The 17,880-nt window shown below is 46.8% G+C and overlaps 2 protein-coding genes across 4 annotated transcripts; one reads left to right on the forward strand and one right to left on the reverse strand.

Moving 5' to 3' along the window:
- Positions 1–1,652: 1,652 nt before the first annotated feature.
- snph.S (syntaphilin S homeolog) lies at positions 1,653–9,277 on the reverse strand. 3 transcript variants are annotated; one of them, XM_018238281.2, is made up of 5 exons: positions 9,198–9,277; positions 5,632–5,722; positions 5,213–5,317; positions 4,270–4,419; positions 1,653–4,153 (listed from the first exon to the last, which is right to left on the reverse strand). In XM_018238281.2, exons 1-5 carry the CDS (start codon positions 9,211–9,213, stop codon positions 3,211–3,213), a joined length of 1,305 nt encoding a protein of 434 aa, XP_018093770.1. In that variant the 5' UTR covers positions 9,214–9,277; the 3' UTR covers positions 1,653–3,210. The 3 variants fall into 3 exon arrangements, with proteins under 3 accessions (XP_018093770.1, XP_018093772.1, XP_018093771.1); XM_018238283.2 differs by lacking the exon at positions 9,198–9,277 and adding an exon at positions 9,133–9,175; XM_018238282.2 differs by lacking the exon at positions 9,198–9,277 and adding an exon at positions 9,066–9,122.
- Positions 9,278–13,752: 4,475 nt separating this feature from the next.
- On the forward strand, positions 13,753–16,818 carry LOC108702676 (transmembrane protein 74B-like). The gene is made up of 2 exons (XM_018238284.2): positions 13,753–13,919; positions 15,765–16,818. The coding sequence occupies exon 2, from the start codon at positions 15,813–15,815 to the stop codon at positions 16,479–16,481; it is 669 nt and encodes a 222-aa protein (XP_018093773.1). The 5' UTR covers positions 13,753–13,919; positions 15,765–15,812; the 3' UTR covers positions 16,482–16,818.
- The last annotated feature ends 1,062 nt before the right edge of the window (positions 16,819–17,880 follow it).

The raw sequence follows: 17,880 nt of genomic DNA on the forward strand, positions 1-17,880 counted from the left end.
ATTTATGCACTTGAATCTCAATTGTGCAGGGGGAAACAGTCAAATCAAGAGGGGGTGGGAGAACACCCACAATAATGAGGGTCTGTGGGACACTCCCCCATACACATTTATTTATGCCCTATTCCCACCAAGGGGCTTTGTTCTACTTTACAAACAATAAGAGTAGCAGGAGTCTCAACATAACCTCCCATGGCAAAGGGAACCCAACCCACCCACACATGGTGTATACTCATACACTGTAGAGTTTATATCCTGTATTATCATGCTTTGTAATTCTGAACCTATAACTATCATAGCCCTGCCTTACCAATACACACCCTGTAAAGCCTACCAAGCTGAACAGGATCACTTTCTGTCTGCCCTTTGTGCTTTTTCATTGACTGCAAGTCCAAATTAGGTGTCACAATTTGGGAGCACTGTGTGCCACTAACATCTGATCATAATATCAAGAACTCAAAAGATTCACTCCCAGCGGGCACCCCTCTTTGCGTCTAGGGATCTGGAGGTCATAAGGAATAAATTAGCCTAAATCTGTGATGCCAATATACCCAAGAATAGAGCCTATGTGAGCCTGCCCAGTTTGGAAGATATTCTTTCATGCATATATGGTAACTTTTCTGCAACTGCTCCCACCATTGAACCTACATAACCAACCAGTTTCCCCAGACAGCCACTTTTTATACTTACTGGCCCACAAGTTGGGACTTTAGCCAGTAGGTCCCTTCAGTGTAGTAAGTTGCACAAGTACCAGCCCAACCCCCTGAACAACTAGTGATGTTGACAATCTGACGGCAGTGAGCACAAGCTCTGCTAAACTTAGCAATAGACTCAATGGAATTGATTACCAGCGTGAGGGAAAGTGCCTTGGGGCCATCACAGCTTCTGGGAATCATTTCTTCCATTCTATTGCTGCCATATGGGAATCGTTGGCTGCCTGCTAAAACTGGATTTCTGTCACTCCCCCTGGTGGCAACTGTAGGCCATACCACTCTAGGTTTCAGGCCTGTAATGTTAAATGTAAAATAGTTTTGATATTACGGCCCTGTACTGGGGGCCTGCCACTGCTGAAAATAAGCCCCTTACAGTTTCTGATGTATGAACACCATAAAGCAGAAATGTATTTCATAGAACTGACTGTGGTTGTGCCTACAGAAAGCACCAATGATTTCTCAAGCACAGGTTTCTCCAGGAAGCAGTGCTAACTGGAAACTGGCCTTTCAGACAAGGGGTAACTGACCCTGTGAGACTCCAGTTCTGATCCGGAGCGTGGCTATTTTTTCCCATAAAGCAAGGTCGAACTGCTGTGCTCTTGCCAGAAATAACAATGTAATTCTCCTACCGCACACCTGTAGTTCACCAATCCTGCAAGCTGGTGGTGCGTTCCTTCCGTTGACCCGGCCGGGTCCCTTAGCAACCAATGTGTAAAAGAAACCGATTAATGCACACACACCGATTAATGCAGTCTGATCCTGATGAAGGGTGGGTGTTTCCCCCCCGAAATGTTGATGTTTGGTGGCTGAATAAAAGGGGATATTCCCCGACTGCATTAATCGGTGTGTGTGCGGATCCGTTTCTTTTACACGTTGCTTGCCAGAAATAAAGCAGAGACATGAGTAAAATAAGTGTTTTCGCCAAAATGCACTACATTGAGATACAAGAAAACTCATTTATTTGGGTGAGAGAACCCTACATTGTAACCATTCCTGTCCCTCCTGGGAATAAGTGCCAATAGCAGGGGTGGCAGCAAAGGGCTAGGAAAGGCTCATGGGTAATGTGGCTCAGGCCAGTTTAATACAATCAGCAGGAAGCAGACACAAAGCAGCAACATCAATAAAAATAGATTAAGTGTCTCCCTATATCGATCTATACATATACTCCCATACGTTACATATGTCTGTCGGCCAAGCAACCAGTGCACCAGCCTCCAGGGCAGGCAATACCCAGGGAAAGTGCAAATGAACATGTAAGTACTAAAAACATGACAAGTGGAAATGGACAGAACCACAGTCATTTTTGTCAGTCTCACAGGATTATGCCCCCCACCCTATGTACCTCTCCCACACACAGCAATGGAGGGCTTAATGGAACAAGTAGTATTAACACAGGGCACAATTACCTGGTACAGAGTGTCTGAATATTAAAGGGGCTCATGCCCTGCACTTACAAACTCCCTCCTTACACACACACGTGCATACCAGTAACACGCCATGCAATGCCCCTACTCACACACACTAGTGCATCCCAATAACATGCCTTGCAACCCATTCACACACAGCCTACTTGCACACCCTCTACCCACACACTCTATTGCATCCCAATAACATGCTGCCACACACCCTACTCACATATACTAGTGCATTTCAGTAACATGCCGCAGTAGACAGGTGAATACTATGGAGGAGAGAGTGAGGCCCGGTGACAAGTTCCTGCAATGCCAGGCGATACCAGTCACTCACACCTCTGCACTAAATGATCCTATTCTTGGGCATGAGGGCAAGCATGGTTGTGCACTCACTCACATGTTAGGAAGATGATCACTAACGGAAATGAGAGTGCACCCCAAAAGACAGGAGGGGTAGGTAATCACATTCAGCAGTGTAAGAGTGGAAAGCCAACAGTGTTTGTTCACACTCAGAAGAAGTATAAGGGAGACACCCACGAAAAGAATCCTGGATTGTGGAACACCAATGTACACACACACACAAGTACTCTGGAAGCCATAATGGGAAGGTGCCTGGTCCTGCAGGAAAAGGGAAATAAATAGGTGGAAAGTCAGGGCAGCCAGAGCAGGTGCTTCCCATGTATCAGGGGCAGGAGTGTTATACGCAACTGACTGAAGCTACACACACACAAACACACACACGTGCAGCAGCAGAATTTATGGCTTTCCCTTATTGGCTTCCACGTGTGCACACGGAAGGAAAGTAAGCTGTGACGTGCACCAGTTCATGAGAGAAGGCAGTGATCTTGTTACATACAGATGGCACGGTGCCACGCGGGCTAAATTCTAGTCCCATTATCACTGACCTATGCAGCTGTATTCATTGGTCTAGACCAGGCATATGCCCACTCAAGATGACTAAGTGCCCATGAGACTTTGGCGGGTGCTTGCATATTGCCCATACTCCCAGTGACCCCCACCCCAATGTGCCCAACAGATGTCCTACAGGACCCTGCCAGAAAGTGCTGTGTGTCCATGGCTAGCAGCCATCAGGGTTGGCTTGGGGGGGGACTAACTGGCCGGCAACTAATCCTACGAATGGAGTGCAAAGCCACCGAGCAGCAGCCACGCAGCAGGGAGCTGATGTTATAGACCGGCTGCCCCTGGCGTCTCGGTGCACGGCACAACCAAGCTACAGTGGGCACCACAGGGATCAGTACAGCCAGTAAGTCCACTACAAAGTGACGGCTCCAGTAGTTATGAGGGGGTGACTCGTGTTCCTCTGCTCCAGACTCTCCAGGAATTCCATCCGTGACCAACACAACACAGGAGGAGTCAGAGGTCACTGTGACTTCCTCCTGTACCAGGGGCTTCTGGGTAATATAATTTCCAGCTAAATGAGACAGAGAAACCTTCTCGAAAATGTTATCTGGCTCTGGGGTCTCCGGCACAACATCTGTCTGTACTCCACAGTCACTAACATTGCTGGCCTGGACAGCTGCTTCTGCACATAGTGGGGCTGGGTGAACCTCAATACACAGGGGCCCCTCACCGAGACAAAACTCAGTACCAGATGATACTGCACTGCTGTCATCAGGGGCAGCAAACCCACTATCACCAGTGTCCTGGGAGTGGTGCTCTTCTGCATGAGGCTCACTCAGCTTTGTGTAGGTGGAGCTGCGGGTCAAGGAACGGGCAGGTGATTCCCCAGAGGAGCCAACACCCTCTGTTCCATCTTGCGCCAGTTCCATGTTTTGCAGTAGAGTCTCCAACTTGCGGTTCTGCAGTGTCATGTCTGCAAAGTATTTCTGCACCCCGGAGTCGTTCTCCCCCAGGCCCTCCCTCCCGTTCTCCATGACATCTCGCAGCTGCTGGATTTCCCGCTGAGCGGTCTTTAGAGCAAGTTGCGCCTCCACCCGATGACATTCCTCCTCTATCCAGTCCTCCTGCATCCGGCTTAGCTGAGACCTCAACTCATCCACCTCAGTGTCCCTGAAATAGTGAGAGGGCCCAGGCAGAAAGGAGGTAGATATGATAAGAGAGAAATAAAGGGGGAGAGGAATAGGGTTAAATTTAGGCAGAGGATGATGAGGAATCATGAAACTCACCTCTCATGCAGAGCATCTTGCATGTCCTTTAGTCTTGCACGCAGGTGCCGGATGTACACTTCCTTTTGCTGTAGGGGGGTCAGGTACTGCTCTGGAGTAGGAGGTTTAATTCCATGGTTCTCACTACAAAGACTGTACTTATTCTGGCGCCTGCAGAAAGTACGAGGGGTATGAGACAACAACACAGAGATCATATATCTGTAACCTTGTTATGAGCTAAGGGGGCCCATCCTGAAGGCCAATTAAAGTGAGATTTGGGGTGAGTGCTCATTTAAGCCCCGGGTACCCATGGAACTATAGCAGGGTGACTGGTACCCCAATGTTTCTATATATCTGTAACCTTGTTATAAGCTAAGGGGACCCAGACTGAAGGCCATTTAGGGGGAGATTTGGGGTGAGTGCCCTGGGTACCCCTGGAACTATATCAGGGTGACTTTTAGCCCAATGTTTCTATATATCTGTAACCTTGTTATTAGCTAAGGGGGCCAGCCTGAAGGCCAGTTAGGGGGAGATTTGGGGTGAGTGCTTATTTGTGCCCTGGGTACCCCTGGAACTATAGCACGGTGACTGTTACCCCAATGTTTCTATATTTCTGTAATCTTGTTATGAGCTAAGGCCCAGCCTAAAGGCTCATTTAAGCTCTGGGTTTTGATAAGGGATACTTGGAGAACAGCCACATGGGCAGAACTAATCTCAAAGATGAGCCCACAGTTTGGGATTAGGTGTGTGTGTGTGTGTGTGTGGGGAGGGTGTAGGTTACCTCTAGGAGGAGCACATGGAGGTGGGATTACTCAAAAGAAGAGCATAAGCATGGTCACCTATGCACCCGGAGAGGAATTAATAGGGATTTTTACTTGTGACTTTGGTTACTTGAAAGTGGAGCACTTGACAGAGAGGGTGGGATGGAAGTACCTGATTGAGGGGCACAGTGGTGTATGGTTACCTGGAGGAGGGGCTGCTGTCACTTCCTTTGTAGGAACCAGAGGTGCTGCTGCTGACAGAGGAAGTCCCATACGTGTCCCTCATGGTTACTGGTGGAGAGGCGCGCCTGGGATTGTGGGAGACACAAAAATGATTAACCCACCTAGGGCTTCCCATTTGGAGATGTAATGGTATTGCTACAAAATCATCTACAATCTCCCTACAGGTCAGGCCTTTAGAAAGCAAGAGTGGGCACCTCCCAATGCCAGAAAAACTCATTCAGACAATGAGCGCCACCTAGTGACAGGCAGAGAAAGTGAGAAAGGTGAAGAAGAATTAGGGAAGAAACGGCCTCCTTGTGGAACATAAAGGCAAAAGTGACTGGGAGCATCTTCCAGGGATAGACAGAAAGAGAAATGTCAGAAGAACGGTTGGTGCTACCTCCTGGATCCTGCTGAGGATCTTCCGCCTCCTGGCACAGACATGGGGGCACTACAGCATGTGGGCACCAGAGGGCGACACAGAGCTCCCCCTACAGAAATACAGAGACAGGAAATGTAAAAGCGCACATTGCCTTTTAGCCAGGAGTATTTATATACACGGCATGCTTGCCAGGAGTATTAATATATGGGATTGCACACACTGCCTGTTAGCCAGGAGTATTTATATACACAGCATTGTACACACTGTCTGCTAGCCAGGGGTATTTATATACACGGCATTGTACACACTGCCTGCTAGCCAGGGGTATTTATATACAGGCATTGCACACACTGCCTGTGAGCCAGGGGTATTTATTATACACAGCATTGTACACACTGCCTGCTAGCCAGGGGTATTAATATACACAGTATTGCACACACTGCCTGCTAGCCAGGGGTATTAATATACACAGTATTGCACACACTGCCTGCTAGCCAGGGGTATTTATATACACGGCATTGCACACACTGCCTGTTAGCCAGGGGTATTTATATACACGGCATTGCACACACTGCCTGCTAGCCAGGGGTATTTATATACACGGCATTGCACACACTGCCTGCTAGCCAGGGGTATTTATATACACAGTATTGCACACACTGCCTGTTAGCCAGGGGTATTAATATACACAGTATTGCACACACTGCCTGCTAGCCAGGGGTATTTATATACACGGCATTGCACACACTGCCTGCTAGCCAGGGGTATTTATATACACGGCATTGCACACACTGCCTGCTAGCCAGGGGTATTTATATACACGGCATTGCACACACTGCCTGCTAGCCAGGGGTATTTATATACACAGTATTGCACACACTGCCTGTTAGCCAGGGGTATTAATATACACAGTATTGCACACACTGCCTGCTAGCCAGGGGTATTAATATACACAGCATTGCACACACTGCCTGCTAGCCAGGGGTATTTATATACACGGCATTGCACACACTGCCTGCTAGCCAGGGGTATTTATATACACGGCATTGCACACACTGCCTGCTAGCCAGGGGTATTTATATACACGGCATTGCACACACTGCCTGCTAGCCAGGAGTACTTATATACACGGCATTGCACACACTGCCTGCTAGCCAGGGGTATTTATATACACGGCATTGCACACACTGCCTGCTAGCCAGGGGTATTTATATACACGGCATTGCACACACTGCCTGCTAGCCAGAAGTATTTATATACACTGCATTGCACACACTGCCTGCTAGCCAGAAGTATTTATATACACTGCATTGCACACACTGCCTGCTAGCCAGGAGTATTTATATACACGGCACTGCACACACTGCCTGCTAGCCAGGAGTATTTATATACACGGCACTGTACACACTGCCTGCTAGCCAGGGGTATTTATATACACGGCATTGCACACACTGCCTGCTAGCCAGAAGTATTTATATACACTGCATTGCACACACTGCCTGCTAGCCAGGGGTATTTATGTATACAGCATTGCACACACTGCCTGCTAGCCAGGAGTATTTATATACACGGCATTGCACACACTGCCTGCTAGCCATGGTATTTATACACACACAGCACCATGGAGGTAATTGCATAGAGTTGATCTCTGGGTTCAGAGCATATATAGAGTGTGCATATAAAGATGTCTGCCAACATCATGTAATCCTGCCTCCCAGAGCATTAGGGCAAGAGAGACAAGCCAGCATTGATCTGCCTCTGCAACTGCACCCATGGGACTTGCACTGACACTGTCAGAGCTTTGGTCACAGTTGAGCTAGGCACCAGCACCAAGAACACTGTGGGCACAGGAGATGAACAGAATGTTCAAGGGGGAGCCCATCTGTACAACACACACAGCCCTGGCTCCCTGCCCATCACTCTGACATAATGGCTGCCATAGCAACAAGGATGATGCTGAACTGGGACCACAAGCTGCTAAAGACATCAGTTCTCTCGTATCCTCGGCTTGGATTGGAGAGCAGAACCTAGATCCATATCCTGTGACAGCATAGAACCAGTTAACAGTACCAAAAACATCCAGCACCACATCCGCCTGGTACACAGGCTCCCATATGCAGAAGAAAAAAAAACCCACACACAAATAGAAATTCTTCCCGGGGAGACTTTGCCCTTGAGAGAAAATCTCTATATCTCCCCCTCCCTCCCCACCCACTGTGGTACAGATCAGCAAGGTCTACTCAAACCACCCTCCCCTTAGTTACAGTGGTAGCTGCCAGCTGTGTGACCTTCATGAGGAGGTGATAAGTAGGGAAGAGTCCACAGTCAATGGGGGGGGGGATATCATTGCACTACACATATCGGAACAGTCACCAATAACTTTATGGTTGAACCAAAGGTCACTAAGTATATGTCACAGTGCCGAGATACAGAACAGCCCAAACCAACTGTCCCATAACCCCCTAGTTACTGGAAAGTGTTACTGGGTGAAGGAGTATAATAATGGGGCCCACTCTTTTTGTTTTGTTTTTTAACAGTGGGGCGGCAGAAACCTTCAACCCTCTCTGGAAAAACAACTCTTCTTCTTTGTGCCTTTATACTGAATTCTTTCATCTCCGCTCACAGCTGTATCAACTAGGGATGCACCGAATCCACTATTTTGGATTCGGTCGAACCTCTGAATCCCTTGCAAAAGGGACCGAATCCTAATTTGCATATGCAAATTAGGGGTTGGAAGGGGAAAAAATTTTACTTCTTTGTTTTGTGACAAAAAGTCACGCGATTTCCCTCCCCGACCCTAATTTGCATATGCAAATTAGGATTCGGTTCGGCCGAGCAGAAGGATACGGCCGATTCCTTCTGAAAAAGGCCAAAACCCGAACCAAATCCTGGATTCGGTGCATCGCTAGTATCAACAGCACTCCTAGGCCCATGGGTGCCAGAGTAATAACCTGCATGTCAGTAATCAATAGTCCGTCAGCTCCCCCTTATTTTCAATTAGCTCTTCTATACCCCAATAGTCTGTCAGCTCCCCCTTATTTTTGATTAGCTCTTCTATACACCCTCAGCTTCCCACCAGCTCCATCTATACCCCCACCCACTGCCTCTTAAACCTTCTATAATCACCTCCATAAGAGCAGAGCATTTAACCCTATACACTCCCCTTCCCCAAACAAACTGCCTACCCCAACATTTCACTGCAATGTTCCAGCTGACTAACACTACCCTCAAAAGCTGTAATTAACCCTCCCCAGCTTTCAGTTATGCTACCCCCTGCTCCCCCCAGAATAAATCTTCGTGAGGCAAATCCCCCAAATTTGTCACAAAATAATCCAAGCCTTTCATTTGGCCGTATACCCCAACCCCATTTTACCTGCACACCCCCCCCCCCCAACACACACATTGGTACAACCCTCACTATCCGCATCCACTCCACTAGCCCTCCCACTCACATGCCCACGCTGCACCCCCGCCCACTCAGCTCGTGAACTATTCCACCCCTCCACCGCACAGACCCACAGGCACGACCGACACCCGCTTCTCCTTTCTCCCCCAAACAGAGTTCCCCGAACGGACGATGTTACCTGCGGAACTCTGCATGATGCGCTGCAGCTCCAGCCGGGGGTGGGGAAAGCAGGGAGGGAGGGGGCGCTACGTCACCTGATTTGCACTTAAAGGGGTGGATCACCTTTAAAGGGAAAAAACATGTTTTTTTCAAAATGCACAAGTTAATAGCGCTACTCCAGCAGACTTCTGCGCTGAAATCCATTTCTCAAAAGAGCAAACAGATTTTTTTATATTTAATTTTAAAATATGACAAGGGGCTAGACATATTGTTTGTTTCCCAGCTCCCCCAGTCATGTGATTTGTGCCTGCACTTTAGGATGGAACTACTTTCTGGCAGGCTGTTATTTCTCCTATACTTAATGGAACAGTAACATGACATTTTTTCTATAAAAAATTTGTTTGCCCTTAACGGAAAAAAAAACACCAGCACACATTTAACTTTACATTCACAAAGACTTTATTGAGAAATATCTTACCGATACTCCGCTTGCGCTCCTCTGAAAAGGCGACATGGCGACGATCCATCTGGCGGCACTCGATTTCTCCTCCCTCTCCTATAGAAGGCAGGGAGGAGAAATTGAGCGCCACCTGATGGATCGTCGCCATGCCGCCTTTTCAGAAGAGGAGCCCAAGCGGAGTATCAGTAAGATATTTCTTAATAAAGTCTTTGCGAATGTAACGTTAAATGTGCGCTGGTGTTTTTTTCCGTTAAGGGCAAAAAAAATTTTATAGAAAAAATGTAATGTTACTGTTCCTTGAATGTAACTGAATCAGTCTCAGTGGGACTTGGCTTTTACTGTTCTAAGATCTACCAGGGAGCTGTTATCTGGTTAATTTCCCATTGTTCTTTTGTTAGGCTGCTCTGGGAGGTTGAAGGGAGGGGATGATATCACTCCAACTTGCAGTTCAGCAGTAAAGAGTGACTGAAGTTTATCAGAGCACAAGTCACATGACTGGGGGCACCTGGGAAACAGACAATATGTCTAGCCCCATGTCAGATTTCAAAATTGAATAGAAAAAAAATCTGTTGGCTCTTTTGAAAAATGGATTTCAGTGCAGAATTCTGCTGGAGCATCACTATTAACTGATGCGTTTTGAAAAAAAACATGTTTTCCCATGACAGTATTCCTTTTAGGTAACTTTTATTATGTTATAGAACTGCTAATTCTAAACAACTTTTCAATTGGTTTTCATTATTTTTTTTATAGTTTTATAGTTATTTGCCTTTTTCTTTTGACTTTTTGCAGCTTTCAAATGGGCGTCGCTGACTCTCTCTGATGATGATGCTGTATGAGGAACTTGAGGCCTGTTATAGCAATGATGTCACTGTACATGGAACTTTTGGCCTGGCATTATGATGATGTCACTGTATGGGAAAGTCTGGCACACTGAGTGGTAGCTCAGCTCCAGTTAGCTGCAGAACTTGGCTGCAACTTCCATGAGTGGTTCATTCAAACTGGTTCTGGAGACTAAATGACTGGACTCCAGGCTGATTTTGTTGCAAAAAGAGAAGAAACAGTGGGATTGTGAGGAAGTACCCTCGAGGGGAGAGTAAGCTACCTGCCTATGTGGGTCTGTAGCAAACTAATTATTTTGTTCTTCGGCACACCATTTACTTTTCCAGGGTGCATCCAATCCCAGGCCACTATCAAGCCAAATAACTACTTAGGAAAGGGAAATGAAGCACACCAATTTCAGCTCTTTGCCTTCAAATCATTTATTGCAGCAGAAAATGGCACGAGCTTTCGGGGACAACCGCTTTCTCAGGTTCACCTGAGGAAGGGCTTGTCCCCGAAAGTTTGCGCCAATAGCATTTTAGTTGGGAAGTGGTTCATTTTTCGTTTTAAATCAGCGTGGAAAAATAGGTGGGTACTTACAAACATTCCCAAAGTATGTCTTTAGAATCTTTTCTAAAATGCAGCACCATTAAAAGCAATGGAACAGAAGCACCAAAATAGTGTAAAAAAACTTTTATGAAATCATTTTTTCTATAATAAAATACTCATGTATTTCTGGCAATAGCATAGCATTAAAAACAGTCTCTCCTTGGTGTCTTCAATGATCTCTGCTGCTCGTGGATGTTCTATCCGTATTGATAGCTTAGTACTGGGGCAAGATGAACGGGAGCAACAAGCAACAGGAGAAAGGAACCAGAACCAAGTGGGCTAGTTGAGGCTGTCACATCAGACGGCAGCGCCCCACTAGGCACCAGGGGCAGCAAAAATACCGCTCCTGGTACTTTAAGAGCCGATTTTCCAGTTCTCAAACCGGAAATTTGGCTCTTCTAGCACAGAGAGCGCAGTTAGGCTCTCTGCGCTAGCGTACTGGCCCCCTCTGATGCCCTCCTGGACCCCCTCAGGTGCAAAAAGTTAATCGCATGGGGGAGGGGGGCGGCAGCAACTGCTGCCTCAGGCAGCGGAGGGGCTAGGATCGCCCCTGCAGACTGGATCACAAGAATAAGGAAAGAGGCCAATATGAACCTCATATTCCTCAGAAGCATCAGATCAGGAACAGAATATCCTGCCCAGAAGCTCACAATGACCTGTACAGTTCTATTCTTCCTTTTCCTGAGAGGTGCCCTCTGCCTAATGATGGAACAGCCCAGTTCTAATTAGCTACCACTTCTGGCTGATACAAGATATGGACCTCTGAATCACGTGACTGTGGGCCGCACTGGTTTTGACTACATCCAATAATTTTAGCTACCAAGCAGGAATATAAGAACTAGGGGGGAGGGGGATCAAGTAAATGGAAATATTAGTACAAGGGGAAGGGACCCAGAAAATAAATATAAACGTTAGGGGTTGGGAGCCAGTATGACAATAAGCACTGGGGGATGGGGCCTAGTAAATATTTATAAGTACTAGGGGGCTGGACCCAGTAAATAAACATTATTGCTAGGGGGCAGGAGCCAGTACATAAACATTATTGCTAGGGGGCAGGAGCCAGTGGGAATACAGTATAAGCACTAGGGGTGGGATCCAGTAAATAATATAAGTTGTAGGAGGTGGGACCCAAAAAATTAATATGAATGATTTGCTTTGGGGCAGGCTTTAGTGAATAAATATAAGCACTAAGGGGAGTACCCAGTATTTTAATATAAATACTAGGGGGACAAGCCAGTGGGCAGTGGGCATACAAGCACTAGGGGGTGGGAGCCAGTGGCAATATATGCGCTAGGAGGTGGGAGCCAGTGGGAATATAAGCACAGTGTCATACTGGGCCGAAGGTGGGTCCTAGCCCTCATGGGCCCCCGCCGGCCCAGACCTGCTACCCCAGAAAGGGAGTGGAAAGACCCAAAGTCACGAAAACAGCCACAATTGAAGTCCTGAAGCAGCGGAAAGACCCAAAGTCATGAAAACTGACGAAATTGAAGTCCTGAAGCAGAGAAAAGACCCAAAGTCATGAGAACATCCAAAATTGAAGTCCTGAAGCAGCAGAAAGACCCAAAGTCACAAAAACAGCAAAAATTGAAGTCCCAAAGCAGCGGAAAGACCTGAATTGAAGTCCTGAAGCAGCGGAAAGACCCAAAGTCACAAAAACAGTCGGAATTAAAGTCCTGAAGCAGCGGAAAGACCCAAAGTCACGAAAACAGACGGAATTGAAGTCCTGAAGCAGCGAAAAGACCCAAAATCATGAAAACAGCCGAAATTGAAGTCCTGAAGCAGCGAAAAGACCCAGAGTTACGAAAATAGCTGCAATTGAAGTCCTGAAGCAATGGAAAGACCCAAAATCATGAAAACAGCCGATATTGAAGTCCTGAGACTCCTGAAGCAGCAGAAAGACCCAAAGTCATGAACACAGCCAAAGTTGAAGTCCTGAAGCAGCGAAAAGACCCAAAGTCACAAAAACAGCCAAAATTGAAGTCCTGAAGCAGCGGAAAGACCCAAAGTCATGAAAACTGGGGGCCCTGAAAATGTTTTTGTACAGGGTCATGATTTCTAATGGCAGTCCTGCTAGCCACAACCAGGTAAAACATTAGGGGCACTTCCAAAATCAATTGAAAAGGGGGAGGTACTTTTACCTGTGGAAGTTCCTATAGCACAGGAATAAAATAAGGCTGGAGGGGCCATGGGACTAGAGGCAAAGATCTAATATGGTTGGCATAGAGGCACTGCCACCTCCTTATAATACATCCATAAGGAGCAGTTTGCCACATACATTCATCAGTTTCCCCTAAATTCGTATATGAATGGGAAAGATTCCTCCCATTATTGGTCATATATCGACAAAAGTGAAAAGAGTAGAATTGCAGGCGTCGGCTAAGAGGACAAACGGGTAGACGACAACGGATTTTAGTCATAGGCCTCCATAGGGTAATTTGCACCTTCAGGCTGGAGTTTTGCCACCAGGGAGAAGGGCGAGGGTAAAGTACTGTATAGAAATCGTCTTTTATTGGCCAGCCCAGCCCAGCTAATTCACTCTGCCAGCCCTTGCTATTCCCCTCCCTTCCCAGCAGGTGGCGCACACAAACCAATTCGCATCCATTTTATATCATCCTTTATTGGCTAGTTCAGCTAATTCACTCAGCCTGCCCTTGCTATGCCCCTCCCTGTCCAGCAGGTGGCGCACCCCCCAATTCCTATTCATTCTATCTCTACCGGTGCACGGCAGATGGCGCTCAGTGTTTCACAGAAGATACAGATGATAGTCCCGGCCCGGTGGCTGCTGTTTCCCTTGTGAACAGGCGGATCTGATTTCCGGCCCAAACAAGAAGCATCGCTGTGAGCTGAGAGTCCGTGAGTGATTCCTGTGTTTTTCCCTCCCCTCGACTAGTGGATTCCAGAGGCACCTGCCGCCGCGGGAGACGGGAGCCCCTAACCATTCTCTCTGTTATCATCGCCTTTATTGTTCTTATTAAAGGGGCAGGTATTGGGGGCAGGTGCCAGTGTTATTATAGGGAGAAGAAGCTAATGTTATTATAGGGGACAGGTGCCATTGTTATTATAGGGGCAGGTGCCAGTGTTATTAAAGGGGGCAAGTGCCAGTGTTATTATAGAGAGAAGAAGCCAATGTTATTATAGGGGACAGGTGCCAGTGTTATTAAAGGGGGCAGGTGTCATTGTTATTATAGGGAGAAGCAGCCAATGTTATTATAGGGGACAGGTACCATTGTTATTATAGGGGCAGGTGCCATTGTTATTATAGGGGGCAGGTACCAGTGTTATTAAAGGGGGCAGGTGCCATTGTTATTATAGAGGACAGGAGCCAGTGTTATTATAGGGGCAGGTGCCAGTGTTATTAAAGGGGGCAGGTGCCATTGTTATTATAGGGAGAAGAAGCCAATGTTATTATAGGGGACAGGTACCATTGTTATTATAGGGGCAGGTGCCAGTGTTATTATAGGGGGCAGGTGCCAGTGTTATTAAAGGGGCAGGTGCCAGTGTTATTATAGGGGTGGGTGCCAGTGTTATTAAAGGGGGCAGGTGCCAGTTTTATTTATTTTAGGCTGATTGGAATGTGCTGGTATATATATATGGGGGGGGGGGTGCAGATGTTAGTTTTATTAGGCTGAATGGAAGGTGCCAGTATTATTATAGAAGGGCAGGTGCCAGTAATATTAGGCTGAGAGTAAGGTGCCAGTGTTATTGTTATAGGGGGGAAAAGTGCTAATATTAGGCTGATTGGAATGAGCCAATATTTTTAGGGGGGGGCAGGTGCAAAAATGATTAGACTGAGCGAAAGATGGCAATATTATTATAGGGAGGGCAAATGCTACAATAATTAGGCTGGTGGAATGTGTCAATGTTATTAGGCTGAAGGGAAGGTGCCATTGTTATGATTATAGCAGGGTAGATGCCAATATTATTTGGCTGGGGGCGAGGGCTAGTATTATTAGGCTGATTGGAAAGTGCCAGTGCAATTATTACAGGGGGGCAGGTACAAATATTATTATACTTAGTGGAAAATGCTAGTATACATATAGTGGGGGCAGGTGCTAGATTAATTATGCTGCGTGGAAGGTGTTAGTATTAGTAGGCTGAGGGGAAGGTGTCATTGTTATGATTACAGGGAGCAGGTGTCAGTATTATTAGGCTTGTGTGACAGGTGCTAGAATTATTAGGCTGAGTGGAAGGTGCCTTTGTTATTATTACAGGGGGGGGGAAGGTGCCAGCATTATTAGTCTTAGTGAAAGGTGCCAGTGTTATTATTATGGGGGGCAGTATTTATAGGGGTCAGGCACTCGGTATTATTAAGTTCATGGGAGAGCAGGTAGGCCGAGTGAAAGTTGACAGTTTTATTATAGGAGGCAGGTGCTAGTATTATTAGGCTGAGTGGAAGGTGACAGTTATATTATTATAGGGGTCAAGTGCCAGTATTATTAGGCTAAGGGGAGGGTGCCAGTATTATTGGGTTTGTTGGAGAGAAGGCACCAGCATTTTTAGGGTAAGTGGAAGGTGTCAGTATTATTAGGTTTGTCGTACAATTATTATTAGGCTTAGTGTAAGGTAACAGTGTTATTATTATAGCAGGGGCAAGTGCCTATATTATAAACTGAGGGGAAGGTACCCAGATTATTAGGCAGGGGGCAGATAGCACAAACTGCCATTGGCCCTTACCCTCTATCTCTCTTTTGCTCTCAGCTCTCGTGCCATGTGCTTCCCTGGGCGCAGCATGTTTAGCCCCCGCCAATGGCTTGTGCAGAGTCCCTAGAACTGAGGAACCTGCCAGCCGGAGATGGAAACATTTCATCCCATTGGGAGGAAAGCAGAGCATTTGAGAATCCAGCCTATGAGGAGCCTAAAGACTCCATTTTTGAAGATGATTTGGGGCATTTCCATCAGTGTAGCCCCAACCCAGAGCTGAGGGGTCAGCTGGGGACAGCTGAAGCATCGCCTCACTCAGAGGACAGTCAGACCCCTGAGACACCTCCTCATTCTGTGGATTATGGTTTCATCTGTTCCCTTATCCTGTTGGTCAGTGGTATAATCCTGGTGGCCATTGCGTACATGATCCCGCGAGAGGTACGTGTCAGCCCGGAGTCTGTGAGTGCCCGCGAGATGGAGAGACTGGAACACTACTATGCCCATCTGGGCACCCACCTGGACAAATGTATCATTGCTGGCCTGGGGCTGCTGACTCTTGGTGGCACACTCCTCTCCTTGCTCCTCATGGTTTCCATCTGTAAAGGGGAACTCTACCACAGGAAAAAATTCCCTGCTGCTCGGGGGCCCAGGAAAACCTATGGCTCCCTAAACCTGCGGATGAGGCACATAACATCAGATGGGGGGCAATTACTGGTGGAACATGAGGTTCTGCACCCAACTGGAAATGGAGCATCAAATTATCAGGTACCTTAATACCTGCTGCAAACAGGAGCAGAGGCTACTTATGATAGGGCTCCTTAGGGCAACCAACATGTCAGGCACATGCTGGATGCAAGGAGCATTGTTGCTTTAATGAGACTTTTTGGAACGGATAACCAGGGCATGAGTTGTACTGTAGCCACTGTAACAGCATCAACCCTTGCACTTCACTCCATGTCATCAGCTTTCAGTGCCATCAGCTGCCTTGGTTCTACAGTGTTAGGGTAAGGGCACACGGGGAGATTAGTAGCCCCGGCAACTAATCGCCTCTTCTTCGGGGCGACAATCTCCCCAAACTGCCTTCCCCTACCTTCCTGCGGGATGGCACTCGCAGGGCTTCGTTTTCTGAAGTTGCCTCATGAGGAAACTTTGGGCGACTTCGGAAAACGAAGTGCCATCCCGCAGGTGATTTTTTTTATTATAGCCGGTGGAAAGGTAGGGGTAGGCAGAACGGGGAGATTGTCTTCCCCAAAGAAGAGGCAATTAGTCCCCGGGGCGACAAATCTCCCGGAATCTGCCCTTACCCTTAAGGAGGAAGTTTAACTTTTGGGACATCAATATTCATATGGTCCCTCTACCGAAATTTAACAAATAAAAAGCAAATAATTCTCAAATTTTCTTTATATTTCCTGCTACTGCAAATGCCCCACCTGTTCCTTGGCTCATTTGCACACTATAAATCATATTGCCATCCAATAGGAAGAACGCTCCTGGCTGAACTGGCATTAACAGTGCTCAGCCAAGGGACAGGTCCCCCCGTAGGTCTTCTTTCCAATAGGCCTCAAGAAGTGAACTTCACCTTTAACAGTCCATTTTATCTATGTCAGGACTTTATGTTACTCCCATATGTGTCAATATAACATTTCTTTCAACTTCACTTGAGTTTACCTTTAACTTATATGTTAGTATGATGCAGAAGGCAATATTTTGAGACACTTTGCAACTGGTAATTTTTTTTAGGATTTCTAAGACTTAGCTGTATGGAATTATAGCAGGTTTGCTGGCATCCAGTTCCTCAAGCAAGACTGGCATAGGAGTATAAAGATAAAGAAATGCAATGGAGCCTTAACAGAGCAATAGGGTTTGCTCTGTAAAACTGGAAACTGGAAAGAGGCAGGAAAAAATGAAAGAACCAAAAAGTTGCAAAGAATTGATCATTCTATAACATACTAACATTTAGCTTTGCCTTTAAGTACATATGTACCAATATTGAAAAGGCCAGGTTACCCCTCCTACTGGTGATGCCAGAGCAAGTAGGTAAGGGGCAGCATTAAAACATGTATGTAAAGTGGTGAAGAGACCGCGCTTTGTAGCAATATCTAAGCAGCACCTCTGGTATGTGGATCCACTGGTCCACGTGTGTAATCAAAAATTCAAATAGGGTATGGTGCGC

Source organism: Xenopus laevis, chromosome 9_10S (genome assembly GCF_017654675.1).
Source record: "Xenopus laevis strain J_2021 chromosome 9_10S, Xenopus_laevis_v10.1, whole genome shotgun sequence".
In the NCBI taxonomy this organism is placed as follows: Eukaryota; Metazoa; Chordata; class Amphibia; order Anura; family Pipidae; genus Xenopus; species Xenopus laevis.